General features: G+C 43.3%; 1 protein-coding gene across 3 annotated transcripts in view; it reads left to right on the plus strand.

The window, feature by feature from the left end:
- The window catches only part of SLC22A3 (solute carrier family 22 member 3), a 31,031-nt gene extending 15,124 nt beyond the window's left edge, over positions 1 to 15,907 (plus strand). Inside the window, exons 4-11 of one of the 3 annotated variants that reach the window (XM_075748501.1) lie at positions 2,071 to 2,236; positions 3,291 to 3,408; positions 8,736 to 8,833; positions 8,988 to 9,202; positions 12,069 to 12,177; positions 12,422 to 12,534; positions 13,924 to 14,023; positions 14,769 to 15,907. In XM_075748501.1, coding sequence (XP_075604616.1) covers positions 2,071 to 2,236; positions 3,291 to 3,408; positions 8,736 to 8,833; positions 8,988 to 9,202; positions 12,069 to 12,177; positions 12,422 to 12,534; positions 13,924 to 14,023; positions 14,769 to 14,826 — 977 coding nt within the window. In that variant the 3' untranslated portion in view covers positions 14,827 to 15,907. The remainder of the gene's footprint in view (positions 1 to 2,070; positions 2,237 to 3,290; positions 3,409 to 8,735; positions 8,834 to 8,987; positions 9,203 to 12,068; positions 12,178 to 12,421; positions 12,535 to 13,923; positions 14,024 to 14,768) is intronic. The other 2 variants (XM_075748503.1, XM_075748504.1) reach the window with 2 other exon arrangements.
- Positions 15,908 to 17,210: the final 1,303 nt, after the last annotated feature.

The raw sequence follows: 17,210 nt of genomic DNA on the forward strand, positions 1-17,210 counted from the left end.
TGTACCCATCACTGTGGTTTCTGAATATGCCTGTGTGCAGCTGGCCATAGGCAATTCAGTGGCAATGCAATACACTCTGTGGATGTTAGCTGAAGACTTTTATGGCTGTTTAGTCTATGGACTCTGATGGGGAGGAATTAACATAAATAATTAAGAGGTGGAGGAGTAGAATGTGTATAGATAAAGATTTTCTTATTACATAGAAGATCACCAAGTGGATCAAAATCTGCAGAGCAAGACTCAAATCAAACAGGATACCCAAACAGGGACATGGTTAATTTTGGAGGAGACTGAACATCTTCCACAGATGCTCAGAAGAGTTAACTGCTTTTCCTCACTGGGAGGACACACACTTGGATGGCTGCTCTTCATTCTTTAGCTGGAAGGCTTTGCTTAGTGTCAGGCTGGGCACCAGGGTCCATATGGACCTGGAAAGGGAAAAGGGAGGGAAGCTTTTTTATAAATAGCATCAACTAAGATAACCCAAAGCACAGTGATAACATTATGTAGTGCAAAAATTTGTAACATCACTGTAGTCTGTGAGGCCCGTGACTTTTTTGCAACCAGACATAAACAGTTACAGTGAGACCTGGGAACAATCGTGGTGATGTAGGTGCAAGCATGGTTCCAACCCCCTGTCTAGACCTCTCAGCATCTAAATAAAGCCCAGAAGCACTTAAGTTTTCTGGGCAAAGTTAAAGCCGCTTTTCCCCTCACTCCCAAACACATGGCCTAATTTTAAACTGAGATCTTAATCTAAAACTTTGGCAAGTGCTCTAAGCAGCAAAATGTTTTATGACAGACTCATGGCTTCCTTAAAATGGCCAAGTTTTAACAGAAAGGAACATTTTGCAATGCTCAGAGCAGACTGCCTGACTTTAGGGAAAGGTTCAGAGGTACGGCATCCTGAGGGACAGTGTATTACCACAGCCCTAAGCAAGGTGCTTAATTCTTGGAGAGAGTGATTCCATCTAAATCCCGTCAGGGATCTACTCTTATGTCCCGGGATCACCCAGAGCGTTTACCAACCTAATATCTTTTAAAAGGCATATACAGATGACCAGGAAGATGGTTGCCATTAATACATCTCTTAAGCTACTGATCTGGGCTTCAGAATCACAACAGGCTGACCCTAGAATCTCGCTTTGCTTTTACATACAACCCAGCTCTTCCTGGGGCAATGCTGAGCAGCTGCCTTTAGGCAGTAGAGTTGCCCCTGAGCTGTGCAGCCGTGTTGAACAGTCAATAAAAATAGTAATGGTGTCATATCTGCCTGCATTGACAGCTGAAACAAATCATTGTTATCTGTAAAATTGTGCCTTCTTTAGTAAAATTAAAAAAAAGGTGTTTTCTGTGTATTATAAACCAAGGTAAAACCCTCTGCTTTTATTCTGAAGGCTAAATAGTGGTGACAGTTTTGAAACAAACAAGAGACACTTCTTTATGCATTGCTCATCTCAACTATGGATCTCATGGCCTGAAATATGGGCTTACATAGGTTTCAGAAGTGATTAGACACATTCACAGAATAAAAAAATCTACAAAAATATTTTTAAAAAATCCAACAAAGGCTATGTTTTTTCTAATAAATAAAACAAGCTGTGGACCATACCATACCTTAGCCCTCAGAGCAACCAGCATGGTATGGCTAAACTGTCTTCCCCAGAGACGCCTTGTCCATATTACCTGCTGGGAGCAGCCCCTGCCTGGAGGATTCTCTGGTCTGGGGCATCGGCCAAAACTGTGCCAGGAAGAGTGCTATCATTTTACCACTATGCATGATCATGATGCACTCTCAAACTCCTCCCCTGACCCTATTTAATTCATTAGTAAACATGCAGTCAGAAACCCGTCTAGCTGAAGAATGGTGGGTGAATTGATGAGGAGGTGTCACCCATGCTTGCCCTGGATGGCCTTGGTGACATGCTTACGCTGCTGAAGGCAAGATGCTGGGCTAGACAGACTTGTGACCTGGTACAGTACTATCCTTCCTTATGTTCCACCACTAATGTTTTTCTTTCAAGTTAGGTTTGTTCCTGTGTTGTTTATGTTGGCTTTCTCTCTGCTTAGTGACAGAGATTGTTGGTTCTGACCAGCGGATCGTTGGGATTGTGATTCAGATATTCTTCACCCTGGGAATTATGATTCTCCCTGGAATTGCGTACTTGATTCCCACCTGGCAGGGAATCCAGCTGGCCATTTCACTGCCCAACTTCCTCTTCCTGCTCTACTACTGGTAAAGTTGCAGTCATTGCTCTTGTCATTACTGCCATTGCTATTCAAGCACCTTGAGACCCAGGCTGTGGTCCCAAGTCTCCAGTGTGCAAGATGTTGTAGGTTAGGAAGGAAATATTTGCATATTGTTGATTTTGGCATTTGTAATTCTTTTTAGTGAATCACAGACATACATTACTTTCCTTCTTGTGTCCAGGATTTGCTTCTCTCGTCTGCCACAGATGGACCTTCACAGAACGCTGCTCTGCTACTGCCTAGCCTGGGGCTGGCTGTATATCTGGTTAACTTGACCAAAGGCTGCTTTTCTTGTCAGCCATGGGACCCCACCTTTACCTCTAATTAGGTACTCAGTTCAAGCCTGAACGTGGTCTACAGGTCCCATGAGTTGGGCAGTAGAGCTAATGAGGAAGCAGAGCACTATGCTGTGGTGAACATCTGTCCCAGTGGAGCACAACTGTCCTGTGGGCTGGATCCAAAGAAACTAATCCACATACCCTCCTCCTGTACATTGTTTCCTTAAACATTGCCTGTTGTGAACTTTTAAATTGTGAATTATCTTAACCCTAGGCTAGCAGAAACTGAAACACCAATCAGTAGTATTGCTTTGTGTTCAGTAGATAAAATATGTATATATTTGAGAGTGTGTGTGTGTGTCTATCCTATAATGATACAGCTAGAAGTCTCCTGGTCTGCCTATACTTGGTACTACATGTGTTTAGTGTTGACTTTCATTGTTCCTTGCTTTTCTACAGGTACCTTGTTTGCGTGTTGGTTATCACACTTTTGACATCCATTGTGCAAATACAATAGTTAAGATTTCTTATTTTTCAGCTTTGGAGAGTATCGATATAGTCTATTTTCTTCTTTCTTGCCCACAAGGACCAAATATTTTACAGGAGACTGACTGGAAAAGCAGTCCACAAAAGAGTTTCTGTATCCCAAAGACTGAAAAACCAGTGTATTGTGTATTAACACAGGCAAAAGGCAAATGGTTTTGATTTACTTATTATGTTAAAGGGCAAAACCTCTATTAAATGACTTCTGTGTTCTTACAGGGTGGTTCCTGAATCTCCACGTTGGCTCCTGACACGCAAAAAGGGAGAGAAGGCATTAAAAATCATGCACAACATTGCAAAACACAACGGGAAATATCTCTCACCACATTACTCAGAGGTACTGTCATCTGTTTGAGCTAGAGGTTTTTTCCTAAAAGTTCTTAATCTTTTGAAGATTCAGTTGTGTTAAAATGCATTCTCTTTATGTGATGGGCAACACTCTTGAAGTGTCACACCAAACAGATTGTCAGTCCCATACCTACTTTGTTAATTGCAAGAGGGTAAAAGTGAACTGGCTGGAAAGACATGGGCTGGAAAGAAACGTCGACAGAATAATGAATCAGGTCTTTCATTTGCAACACTCCTACTTTAAAAACTTGTGGTACATATCAGAAACTAGCCTGAGGGCCAATGGCATTTCACAGTGGCTGCCATTTTAGCTGACAGAGTGAGTGGAGACAGCAGGATCCACTTCCCTGTCTCCTTTGCTAGAATGTCTTTTACAATTCAAAGAGAAGATGATGTAGAAAACTGGAATTTAAGTATAAATTTGCTTCCATCCCAGTAGGGGGAAAATATGCCCCAAAATTCAAAATAGGGGAAGACTGTCTGAGATCCCTATTTACAAAACAGGAAAATATATGTTAGAATTACAGTACTTTGACAAGTGGTCTTGACAGAACTGAAAGGACTAATGCATTTTAAATGACACGGTTGTGTCATTGCGGCATTGTCTTGTTCTGTGCTGGGTAGCATTGCCTGGCGCTAAGACCATGTTTACCATGGCATTGGCCTTATGGTTCAGTGATGACAACAAATGTGGACAAGGTTCCTGTTCCGCAACAAACCAAGTCTGGAGCCTAAATGCTAGCTACAGTAATGCTGGAAATCACTATTTGAACTAAGGAAAACACCTGCAAATTGTTAGCACACAGCAGCCCAGAGGTGGCATACTGAATACACCACAAGTATTTCAGACAGAAATTGTGATTTTCTTATTAAAAAGAAATGGCCTACATAAAACGTCCATCTATCAGTATACAGTAGTATCCTTTATGCCTACAAACAAGCATATGTATCTACATTCATTTTTATACATATACAAAATTATCATATGTGACTTTTAACTAAATTTTCACTAAGACCAAAGGCAGACTTTGGGATGGCAGTGTTTGGAGGAGGCTGATGTGTCCTATCCTGTCAGGAAGGGACATCATGATGTGTGTCCTTTCTAACAGGTAGTTGGCAACCTGGGTTCCCACAGCGTGGTATCTTACTTAGGTCTTTCTCATTGCTCTTTTTAAGCAAGGGAGAACCTATGAATTTAGCCCAGTTTATCAAGAAAAAGTGAGGTTGCTTCACCAAAATGCTAGAGTATAATTATGGGTGAAACCCAAGCAGTAATTATTGACACTCTTAAACACCAGATAGCTGTTCCCAGATCCATAGGATTTTATTTGCCTGGTGAGAAACAGGTTTCATAAATCAGCCAGCCAGCCTAAGCAGCTCTGCTTATTCAGGACCACTCCTGCTATAAATATTGACCATGTATGAAGTGTGCACAGAAAGGGGTATGTGGCAACAGGAGTGTAGAAATGGCCAGTTGATTTATACCAATATTCCATTATCTTTCCCCTTCATTAAGTATATGTTAATGACAGTTCTGGCAAGGTAAAGTTCACACAACAGGTTCCACAGAGAAGCTGGGCCCTAACCTATGGTATGCTTCTTAGGATATATGATTCTGGACTAATGATTTTGTAAAGTCAAAACTAGACCTGTCAGCAGAGATGAGTATGCTGAAATATACATTTCCACAGCCAGCTGCCTTATTCGTAACTTGTTCAAGTGCCATAACGTTGCTATAATGGCGTTTCTATGAGTGTTGTGTTGCTCAGGGGAGCACACAAAGGTTTGTCAGGGGAAAAAGTTATATATATAACTTCCTTGGCCAAGAAATGGGATACACAGGATAAAACTGTTGTACATTAGTGAAGCAACATGACAGGAGTTTTGATGAGCAGTAACAAGCTAGGCCAGCAATTAATGAACCATTTTTCTGATGGAAGCCAAGACATCTCTGTGACACCAGCCAAGGTCAGGAAATTGCCCTCAGCTGTACCACAACACAGAATGAGCTTTGCTAATCACGCTGGAGTAGCATGTACACAACTGGAGGACTGCAGACTGAAACCAGTGGAAGAGAAACAAACTGAAAAGACTGATTAAAGAGACAGAAGAGGGTAAATCCATTCATTGCTCTTGGCTGGGGCATATACACCTGTGAGATTCCCCCATCCAGGTCAGCATTACCCAGTGCCAAGTGTGGCCTGAGACACGTAGCAGGAAGGTTCTGCTGCTGCAGCTCCCCCTCCACGTTCAGCCCCGCATTCCTGTACCCGCTTCCCCTCTCTAAACATCAACATTTTCAAAACATCATGTCGGAATGGAAATGTGTGTCTTTCCCTGCTTTTTGTTTTAAGTTATATTAAATTTTTTTCTTAAGTGTCCATGCTCATGACCCTAAACCACTCACATCTGCAGCAGATTAACCTCCACACATCCAGATTCATGCTGGATCTGTTCCTGGGACCATTTTAATATACAATGTCTGTCATCCTTGGTGCTGTGCCCAGAGGGGAGAGAGCACCTCCGGGAAGCGCGTTAGTCACGGATCAAGTGTATTTCTTACATTAACTCACATCAGAATTCACTTTCACATAGCAACTCCAGAATTTCAGGATAAGTGGTACAGGTGTGGAGGGACAGGGAGAAGAGAGAGGCATTATCCATCAACGCGTTTTGGCTAAGATTTTCCAGTACGTCTGTAACAATTTCATTAGTCAAGTCACTTACATGGCTCTGGATGTAACAGCCTTGCATTTTTATTGGCATGCAGAAACCACAGATGACCTTTGTATGAAAACAGATAAACATTTGCTTCTTTTGCTCTGTGAGTTACGACACAGTTACAATTCAGCTCTGTTCAGAACTCATTAAATTAATTGCAAATTATAAACTCCTTTTGTCCAGTTGCTCGCAATTATCCTAGCATGGTTTTTTTCAAGCTAATTTTTTTATTCTCGGTCTCTGTCCAAAAGCAGAATGGACTGCAACCAGCTGAGTAAGAGCTGCTTCTTGAGAGAGTTGTGTATCAAAAAGCCCTCTCTCTTTATATATATATATATATATATATATATATTTCTACAATGTAGAGATATCTAGACAAATATATTTCTTGTATATATTAACTTACATACATATGTATTATAGACATACATGGATGGACTGCTCTGTGCAGAATTAAGCAGGTGCAGAACTATATGTCTGTGCTATGAGGAATCTTTAAAAATTATGGCAGAAACAGTGATACGTAATTTGGTGGGACATAAAAATTTCAGGGAAGTTGGTTACAAAACTTCCTCCAGAGTTTTCAGGAACTGTAGCTTTGGAAACATGGGCCCTGTCATTGAATTCCTGACTGCACTGATGTGAATAGCAAATCTCCTTGACTTCAAAGAACAAAAAGAGGACTTTTTTCCCCACAGAGAGTTGACTTTCCACAGTGATTTTTTTACTTCATTCATAAAAAAAATGCTCAGTCATGTTTGGGGTTATTAGGACTTTATTAAGACATAAAAATATATGGTAGCAGCCGTGCTGAATTGATCTTTAGTTCTTTGGAAAACTAAACCCATATTTGCACGGAGTCACAACTGATGGCTGGCAGCCTGCTCTTATAAACAAAGTCATGGCAGCCTTATAACCATAACATGAGAGGATTCAAGAGCAGTACAGAAACCCAGCAACCTGTGCTTGCCCTACAAAGGGCTCTGGCATGCAGCAGAAGTGGCAGCGCTTTAAAGAAAACTTCTGGCTCTGGTTACAGAAGAAAAGCCAGAGGGACTAGAAACGAAGTTCGAAGAAATCAGAGGTTTCTCTGTCCACTTACAAAGCTTTGTGTTGCTCAGTTATGAAAAAATCATGTGTAAATACGTCCAGCCGAACCTCACTGAAAAACATCTGTGCTGCCTTATGATATGAAAAACAAATACAGGGCAAAAGCTTTGGGCATAGCCCTGGATGAGCCTACAAGACCCCCAGCCAATGCCTTTGGCTTTACCCATTTTGTCATCATGGATCTGCATGTTCCCACATGCTTCTCCATCCTTTCACTCACATCTCCCCACCGGCCAGGATCATTTCCTTGGGCTCCTGTGCCCGCGTGGGCAGCGGGTGCTGTGGTCGTAGAAAAGGATTTACTCTTCTCTTTGCTGTCTTAGACCTCTTCTCAGGAGGGGGGTGATAACTCAGAATCAAAGCAACCAGGCTGCCTGAAATCCTCCTAAAAAGGGCACAGCAGATTTAACCCCACATTTCCCACAGCTGCTTTGAGAGCTGATGCCAATCCCAGCCACCGCTGCCAGTTCTTGGGTGGTCTCATGGTTTGTCCCTGCCTAAAACCACCTCTGCCTTCTCTTCCTTGGCCTCCTCACCTGCCAAATAGACATATGAACAAAAGGGCTGACACCTGGCTTGGACATCATGGTTAAAAAGTGCTGGCCACTGTTAAAAACAGCCTCCATCAATGTGCCTAATTCCTTTCTGGCCCTGCTAATATTCTGGCTCCACAGTATCCTATGGCAATGAACTCCAACGTGTAAACACAGGCTGTGTGAAATCCTGCCCTTTTCTGTTATTGTCAAACCTTCTAACTAATGATTTTGAGTGCCTCATTGTGACTGAATTGGAGGAAGCTGTGAACAGATTTACTATACTTTGTAGGCAGTATGAGACCCATTAATTCATACTTGCAGGATTTTTTTCTTCCAGGATAAAAGCCATGTTCAGCGCGGTGCTTGTGTATTTTAAGACCCACTGAATTTCACCAGCTGAATGTGTTTTAGCACCCAACTGCCTGCACAGATCTGCTCTTTCTCTCACTCTTTTCTTCCCGCTGCCCAGCTGTGCCACCAGCCATGTTCCCAAGCCCATTGCTCACTGCTCACCCCCTCTCTCCCTGCTTCCCTCAGACCATCACTTTGCCCTTCCTGCCATGGTCTCCTCCTCTCTGTCACATCTGGCAGAAGGCAGCTCTGCTTCCAGTGACCCTGATGTGACAACAACAGCTTATTGCCTTCCAAGAAATCCCAGGTCAACCTCTCTCAGTTTATGATGAGGAAATAATTTTTCCACTCTCAAGTCAAGATTGGGGATTTTTTTTCCCTATTTTTGCACGATCATCATTAAGGAAAGCCCACAGTCGTGTCCAGTGATAAGCTATTTCCCGTATCTGCTCTGGAGTGCTAAAAGCAGCAAGATGGCTTATCAGCACCTTTGTTCGCTGGACCGGAATATTGCTGAGCACCATGTTTACATCGAAACTCTGCCCTAGCACCTGCCTGACCCCCAGCAGCTGACTCTACTGCTTGATTTTCTCCTCAGATCACTATTAGCAATGAGGAGGTCAGCAACCCCTCCTTTCTCGACCTGGTGAGAACTCCCCGAATGAGGAGGAACACGCTTATCCTGATGTACGCCTGGTGAGTGCCCATGTCAGTCCAGCCTGTTACAAGGGGGGGGGGGGGGGGGTTGAAGAAAAAATCCCTTGTGACCTTTAGGATCTTTCCAGCTGCTTGTAGTCATTTGTTTGCCTTTCAATGTTTTTTTTTTTTTTTTTTCCCCTTTTCTGTTTAGGTTCACAAGTGCCCTGATCTACCAAGGACTTATCATGCGCATAGGAATTGTTGGAGGAAACCTCTTCCTAGAATTCTTCATCTCAGGAGCTGTGGAGCTGCCAGCTGCTCTCCTAATTTTAGTGACAATTGATCGCTTTGGCCGGCGCCTTCCTTTTGCAATAAGCAACATCGTGGCAGGAATTGCATGCTTCATTACTACCTTCTTGCCAGAAGGTAATTCCCCTCTCAATGTAAAGCTCTTTAGGTCAATGACTTCTCTCTGACACCTCTTAAGCAAGGACAGCAGGCCACACAAAACTGTAGCTGAAAGCAAGTGTCTGGCGATGCAAGCAGCACTGCAGTCATGGAACAACATATCTTACTTGCCTATAGATTACCCTGGGACATGTAAGGATCTTTGATGGGTGGTGAGCAACAGCTGAGTGTACAAAAAAATTGTATAAAGGCCCTGTACTGTTTTTGAAGGCAAATGCAAGGGAATAGTATAGAAACATAGAGGGAAAATACATTCCCTTACTTGGAAGACACTTAATGATGTAAGAAATCAGTTATTTACCTGAGGCAGCTTGGTGGTCTTCTCATTTTCAAATAAAATGATGCAAACCACAACACAACGTAGGGGCTGAGGCAGACAACCTGGAGATAGTTGCCCTGCCCTCATCTTCCCAGGAGTTTGGACAATGTTAAGGGGTTGGAAGAAAGGTATGACTTCTGATTAAGTCATTCTTATCTGGTTTCAAGGACAACTAAATGGTCTGATACTGCACACAGGCTTCCCAGCACTCCTATCTTTTCTTTAAATTGTTTTTCCTCCTGTGTATTTTCTTTAACCCCAGGGAAGCATTTGGAGGCACTCTGAAGCAACTGTTACCTTATCAGCACGCTTTCCCTTAACATAGCTGGGGATCAGCAGCTGAACAGACATTAGAGAGGCTCCTCCTCAGGGATGTTCCTGTCGAAATAAGGGACAGTCCTGGCCAGTCTTAGAGGTTTTAGTTCCCGAAGTTATATCATGGGGCAGTTGTTTTCCTAGAGAATAGCCAGGTACTTGAGGAGCTTCATTGCTTTAACAGAAGCAGAAATGTTGGGGAAGGGAACGGTGGCTGTGTGATTGTGCCCTGGGATATCACGTTGCCGTCACTTGTTTGCATTCATCAGTTTGACCACAGAAGCCTGTGAAGACTGATTCTACTGTCCTGGTGGATTTTCCCCAGGTCCCCACTTCTGTGGGCCTCTTGGAAGAGCCACCACACAGCAAGCAGATGCTGGCTGCTCCGTTCTCCTGTAGCAGCTTCCCCAGAGCAGGGCATGGCAATTCAGGCACAGAGGGCCTGGTCACCGTGTCATCTGCTGGATTTGCCAGCATCATTTTCCACCTGTTAAAAAAGTACAAGGGACGCGCTGGGACAGCAGAGACTGGGGACTGTTGATCGCCTGGAGCTAGGGCTGTTGCAGGAGGAAGAAACAAAGAGCGGCACTGGGGAATTACACCTGCAGGACACTTGCCTCTAGCACCTTCATGTATTTTGGGCCACACCGTATGCTGAGCACAGTGCAGCAGGTCTGGGGTTAGAGCAGGAGCATCACGTGGGGCTCGTATGGTCTGAGCAAGGGGGGAAAGCGGTGGCCTGGGGCTACCAGCCTCTCTCAGCAGTGGTGAAGTGCTGAGGGGACTCTGCCCAGGTGAGGAGAGGACAGCCTGGGGAGTAAGATACTCACAGATGGGACACCTGAGGTACAAGTCCTGCTTTGAAGAAAAGTCTGTTTATACAGATGGGAAAAGCTGCAGCGGCAGCTTGTGAGAGCTCTGTCATGCTGAGGTGCTCACACAGTTCATGTGCCCTGGCAGAAGGAGGAGGCACACGGACGTCACCCTCACCTCGGGGGTCTGATGGACTGAAGGGTGCCAGGGAGACAACGTGGATTTGTTTTGTTCTTTGTAGCCTTTGCTTTTCTTACAAGTGTTTGAAAACAGGACTTTTCAGGGCAAAGGCAGCGTCTCGCAACATGGGATGAAATGTAATGGGGGTTTGTTTGATTGTTTTGGAAGGGAAATAACCCCAAGCATCTCATTTTTTGGTTCAGAGCAAACTGAAATGTTTTCTTGTTCTTCCTATTGAAGTTTTGAGAAAACACAATCACTGCCATAGTGCGGCAGAACTCCTCTTCGTGCCAGGTTCAGGCTTGTTGTTTCACTCGCCTCCCCGTCCACCCCGTTGTGGTTAGACCATACAGGCAACGTTCCTCTCCCAAGGGCGTTGCAGAAGTGCTTATTGCATTCCTTGTGACGCTCCTCCAGAGGCCACCGGCTCTCCAGAGAGAGCGCTTGGACTGCTGAGGGGTTGCACACAGATAGGGGGGATGGCTCTGCCCTGTGGTGCAGATGTGGCCATCACACCCCTTGATGATGTATAAGGGCTCCCTGCTCATGTATGCAGGGCAGTGGCTGGGCATCGGGTCTTCAGCGGAGCCAGAACAGCCAGGCAGAGCCACTGGGGCAGCATAAGGCCCCTGGGCTGGTCGTGTCAGGTACAAAGACAAGCACCAGGGAAGGGGAGGATGGCCAGGAGCAGCACTATTAGGACTGTGTGTAATGTGCAGTGGCTAAACAAATTATGAAGTGTAGTTGGCCTGCTCTAAGGAGAATTATTTTACTGTTACTGCAGATGCACCTTTAGAGGTAGCTTCTTTGTGGTCAGAAGGCTTTGGGAGGCAACTCAACAGTGTTTCTTACAGCATAACATCCCTATGTAAATAAATGCTCTTTTCCAGAGTACAATTTGGATATAATCATGGAAGCTTTTAATGTTCATTCCCCCACCCATGCTGTTATGCCCCACCAGCATCTTGAATCAATCAACTAGACCTGATTTCTGATTCTCCAAAGCAGCCTTGCATGATGCAGGAAAGCAATATATGCCAATATAGATTGATATCTACAGCAGTGGCCTTTCAGTCTGATTTGCAGTGATCCAGCATTCCTGTGATGTAGCTTCTGCTGACAGGGCTTGGGGCTCTCAGAAACACTCTGCTGGTGCAGCAGAGCACACTTCACCCGGGTTTCTTTTCAAATGAACAGATATCCCATGGCTCAAAACGACAGTTGCCACGCTGGGAAGACTGGGCATTACAATGGCTTTTGAAATTGTCTATCTTGTGAACACTGAATTGTACCCTACGACGCTGAGGTACGTCGAAAGCTCCCAAGAATCTTTCAACTTTTCCCTCTGCTTTTCCCCATTCTCTGTTTCAGTGCTTTTTAGTAAAACTTGGTTTTCTCCAGAGTTTCCTAACTGTATAGTCACTGCTCAATGTGGAGGGCATATACTGACAAGATAATTTGGGAGCTAAGTCTACATTCTGCTCCTTAAACTGCTGGTGCATCTGTTTGATAGCGCCTCTCAAGTATCTGGCATTATTTTTCTTTTGCAGAAACTTTGGTGTTTCCCTGTGCTCGAGTTTGTGTGACCTAGGTGGGATCATAGCCCCATTCCTGCTTTTCCGATTAGCAGCCATTTGGTTGGAGCTACCTCTAATTATTTTCAGTAAGATTTGATTTAAAATGTACTTTTGGTTTAAATATCCTCCTCCTAACAGAGCTTTTCTTTTGGGGCAAAAGTGTAGTGTGTGGCCTCATCTCGCCCTCAGACCAGCCCCTCTCAACCGTCACGCCTAGAGCAAGAAGCTGAACATTAAATGGGTGAAATGTGGGTGATTTCACTGCACGCTATGGGAGATCTCAGGTCTGCTTGGGTCACTTGGCTGAAGGGGCATAAAGGAAACTATGTGACGTGCTTTAAGACTGAGAAACCTTACAGCTAAGTTCTGTAATTGCAGAGAAGTAAGCTTAGTCTCCCAAAAGTAGAGGTTAATGTCCTGTCAAAAATACTTGGTTTGGGGTTTTTGGTATATACAGTTAAGACTATGGATGCTGTATTAACTGTAACTTCGTATTCCTGTCCATCTCTTTTCCTCAGTTGCATTTTGGGAAAAATGAGCCCTGTGGAGTAATTTTGTGGAAGAAAAATTAGTTATTTCCAATAAGGAAATGGGAGCCTGTGGCAAAACCAGGAGATACATGTGACTGGGGAAAAAAGCGAAAGGGATAGGAAAGAATAAGAAGGGAAGTTGGTGCAAATGACAACTTTAGCTTTAAAACAAAAATGGAAAGATTATCATTGTTCCAAGAATAGACATATATAGAAGTATGGTGTTCACATTATCTAATTCTTAAATTCTGCTGCTGCTGAAGGACATATGAATTCCCTCTTTCTTGAGGAAACAGCTACAAAATCAGAGAGGATCAGAGAGGACTGTGCAACAGTCAGGGAACATTTTCCTTTTTGCTCCAGCCCTTCTATTTTTTGACATATGACATTATTTAAATTATGCAGGAAATTATTCCAAAATAACCATTCCTGATGAACTATTTCAGCTTGGCTCTGTCTCTGAAAGCTCTTTCCCAAGGATGAATTTTTATTCTGAATCATATAATCTACTTTGCCCATGGATACATGAAGAGAGTATTTCAGGAAAATCTCAATGATCTCAAGAAACACAGATGCATCTACATGACAGAGCCACTTGAACAAAGGCAAATTTGTTTTATGTGAGAAATACCATTCTGCTTCCAGTCCAGTTTCCATGCACTTGCCCATGTGGACTTATCTCAGGTGTTTTACTTCTCAGATCTCCCTTTTGGGGCAATTCAGGATGCAAACGAACCCCTAGTTCTCAAGGTTTTTTTGTGAAAGGTTAAATTAATGTAGCATAAAGGTGATTGATAAGAGTAGGGCAATCAGAAATAGCTGTTGCACTTTGAAAATCTCACTTCAACCTTTGTCTGAATAAACTTTCCTCAGTGGACAAGCCCTAAAAATGAGAAAATAACAATTTTTTTTATTGTTTTTGTGTTTCTTTGATGTCCATTGTAGGTATTCTTGCAGTTGTCTGCGGGCTTCTAGTATTACTTTTACCAGAGACAAAGGGAATCTCTTTACCAGAAACAGTAGAGGATGTGGAGCAGCTTTCAAGGTATGATATGTATTTTCTTACTTTTACTTGGGTGAGTTTCCTGAGGGTGTTCTCCAACCTTATCAGCTGTCATAAATTACTGGTTTTCCAAGTGTCAAAGAAAATTCCCTAGTTAGGTTGATGTTATGACCAGGTGGTATTTTCCTCAATAGCAATGTGAACTTTTCAGTACCACCAAGGCAGGTTGTTAAAAAAGTATGGGGATAGAATCTGTATTTTTCTCATAGAGACACAAAGTTGTCTTATGCACCTCTGGAAGCAGAAAGTAATAGTGTGCGAGATACTGCAAAGTAAGCCTGCAACTCTCTGCTCAGGAAAACCAACCATTACCTCAATCAAAATATCCTGTGAAGAAGGGCCCTTTATCATGAGAGCATTACCACAAATTTTGAAGTCATAGAAAAGTCATGTACGAGATGACTTTATAGCTGAAGAGTTGTAGGCACAGGTTTCCCACACCTGGCACATGGCAAGCCAGACTCTTCACTGCACTGCAGGTGTGCAGGGAGCATTTACGCCTTGGCTAAATTTCTTGAGGAGTTAGTGCTATACATTAGTGTTTCAAGCAGTGGCTTTGGATATTACATCAACAACTTTTGCCTGCTTCAATGTACAAACTAAAGAAAGAGAAAATTTTCTATGCAGAAAGCAAATGTTTCAGTACTGCAGCTTGGACTACGACTTGGACTACATCTTTTCCTGTTTCTTTCACCCTTAAACCCCCCTTCCCCTCTTGTTTCTTCAGTCATTTTGGTAAATGTGGCAAGAAACGGAAACACCAGGACACCAACTCTTATATTTGACCTTTGAAGGACAGCACTGAGCAAAGAACTGTGTTCCCATACTGGGAATTTGTTCTCCACCTGCCACCACTTCAAAATTTGCTGCAGAGTATGGATTAAACTCCATGTTCTTCTTCTAAGCATAAGGACATTTAAAATAAGCAATGTATTTTTCTGTAAATATGGAATATTTTTTTTCTTTTTTCTGAGTATGCTGTTTGCAGGAAGGGAGCACACTGTGGTTCTTGGTAGAGAACAGAACAGCTTTAAAAAAAATGCACTATTCAGCTCAGTGAGCTCTTATTTATTTCTTTATATATTTGAGCCATTTGTTTATTTCTATTTTTAGCATATAGCTTTGGGTGGGGAGGCTTTGAAATGGTACTGCTTGTTTAAGAGGAGGAGAGGATGCCTTTGAGAAGGAGAGGATGAGTATTTCAACCTGTTCTTCTTTGCCCCTGGAGAATCTGGACAAATAGAAGATTTGATGGCTTAGGAAGGAGGGTGCTGATCAGGTTGGCCCTTTCTCTGCTTGAATGGGATAGGAACCAGAGGTGTGCATCAGGAGACCCTTGCCCTGGTCTGATCTTCTCCCCCGGCAAGCCTTTGCCACAACCCCCCCACTTCCCTCCCTGTTCAAGGGCTTTGTCAAATGTGGCAGCAGTCTTCCTCCTCTCCTTCCCAGGGCTTCATGTAGGGGTCACATCCTACACAGGGCATTAGCTCTGCAGGTCAGATTGTCCTGCTGCCCATCAGTGCTTGCCCCCCAGAGCCATCTGGGGTTCATGTGATACCCCATTGTCCTGTCCCCTGTCCCCTGGTCCCTCTGTATCTCTGAGGGAAGGGCTTCTGCCTGCTGTCCTCTGTTGATTCTTTTCCAACATTCTCTTTCAAGAGCATGCTGATTTTTGCCCTTCTGAAACACGCTCTTTGCCCATTCCTACAAACCAAATTCCCTTGCTCTGACCACTGCCAAGGTGATCTGCAATTTCTGTCTTCTGTCCATTATTATTTGTCATCTTTCTGCCTTGGGGATAAATTGCTTGGGTTGTTGACAGGGCTGTCAAGCTATCTTGGGAAGATGAGCAGGGATGAGACAAGAAACGAGTAAATGTGGTATTTGCTCCAAATTTGCCTTGTTAGTTCATCCAGTCTGTGCAAGTGGTTAGTGCTAGGTGGTAATTTTTACTGCCATTGACACTCTTGCAGAAGGAAAAGATCACAATTTACATTCTTTAACAGGTTATGAGGTGGGACTTCTGTATCCGGTCAGGTGTGTCGAGGCATTTCTGGTGGGTTTGGCAAGGACAGTAGGAGTGGGTTTGTCTGCCTACAAGCCAGGTATTAACCATGCCTGCAAGAGTTCGCATTTGAAGAGCTTTACGAATCAAAGACCAAGCTGCAACACAGAATTTCTGTTGTCAGGGAAGTACTATGTGTATTTCTTGGCTGACTTAATGATCCAAATGAACAGATACAGAAAAAATGCCAGAGGGTATTTGTGCCCAGTGAATCCCCCCCTGACCAGAGATGTAGATGGGGAATGCTTTATCAGAGCTATTCCTGCTCAGGGAGGCAATACCCTGAGATCATTGCTTTTCCCAGAATCAGACACCAGGTGCAGAATCTGCAAAAATCACCCTACCACCTAAGTCTGTTTTATAGCTCTTATCTCCCTTTACAGGTTATGGGAGGGGGGAAAAAAAAAAAAAAAAAAAAAAGAACTCCTAGGATGCAATCCGTCCCTTTTTATGTATATATATGCATACAGAAAATAAAAAGACAATTTAAATTAAATGACGTGCAGCTTGGCATGCCTGGGAATGGACCTCTACACTGCAGAAAGTGGCAAGACAAATCTCAGCCCAGGAAGTAGCTGTGTTATTTGGGGTACACTCAGCACACCCTGATGCAGGGAGAAGCCCATGCAGAGCCAGGGGTCCCCAGGCACCTGTGGGGTGCTCCCTGGCTGATATGCAAGGTGTGCAGGATGGGAGCGGGGGTTCATAGTTATCAAGTGTTTCACTTTGGCAAGTGTGAGCCAAGCTTTTCCTGGAAAGCATCTCTAAAGGTCTAAGCTTTCACTTCCTATAAACACAAGTGTGTGTACATCATTTTCTTTTAGAGAAGAAAAATGTACATGTAACGGTTATATAGTGATATAAAGTTATATAGTTAAGCAGGATGGGTACTATGGACAACAAGATTTTATAATACATTTAACACAGTCACTACTTGCTGTAAGGATCGACAGTTATTTCTCTGTCTTCGTTATGGACTAACTTTAGGGTGAGGCTATTTTTTAGTCACTGTTTTATATCTCGGATGCAATATTTTTACTTTTGCTGACACACAGATTTCCATGTCAATAAAAAAATATGAAAATACAAACCAAATGTATTTGC

Source organism: Balearica regulorum, chromosome 3 (assembly GCF_011004875.1).
Source record: "Balearica regulorum gibbericeps isolate bBalReg1 chromosome 3, bBalReg1.pri, whole genome shotgun sequence".
Classification (NCBI taxonomy): domain Eukaryota; kingdom Metazoa; phylum Chordata; class Aves; order Gruiformes; family Gruidae; genus Balearica; species Balearica regulorum.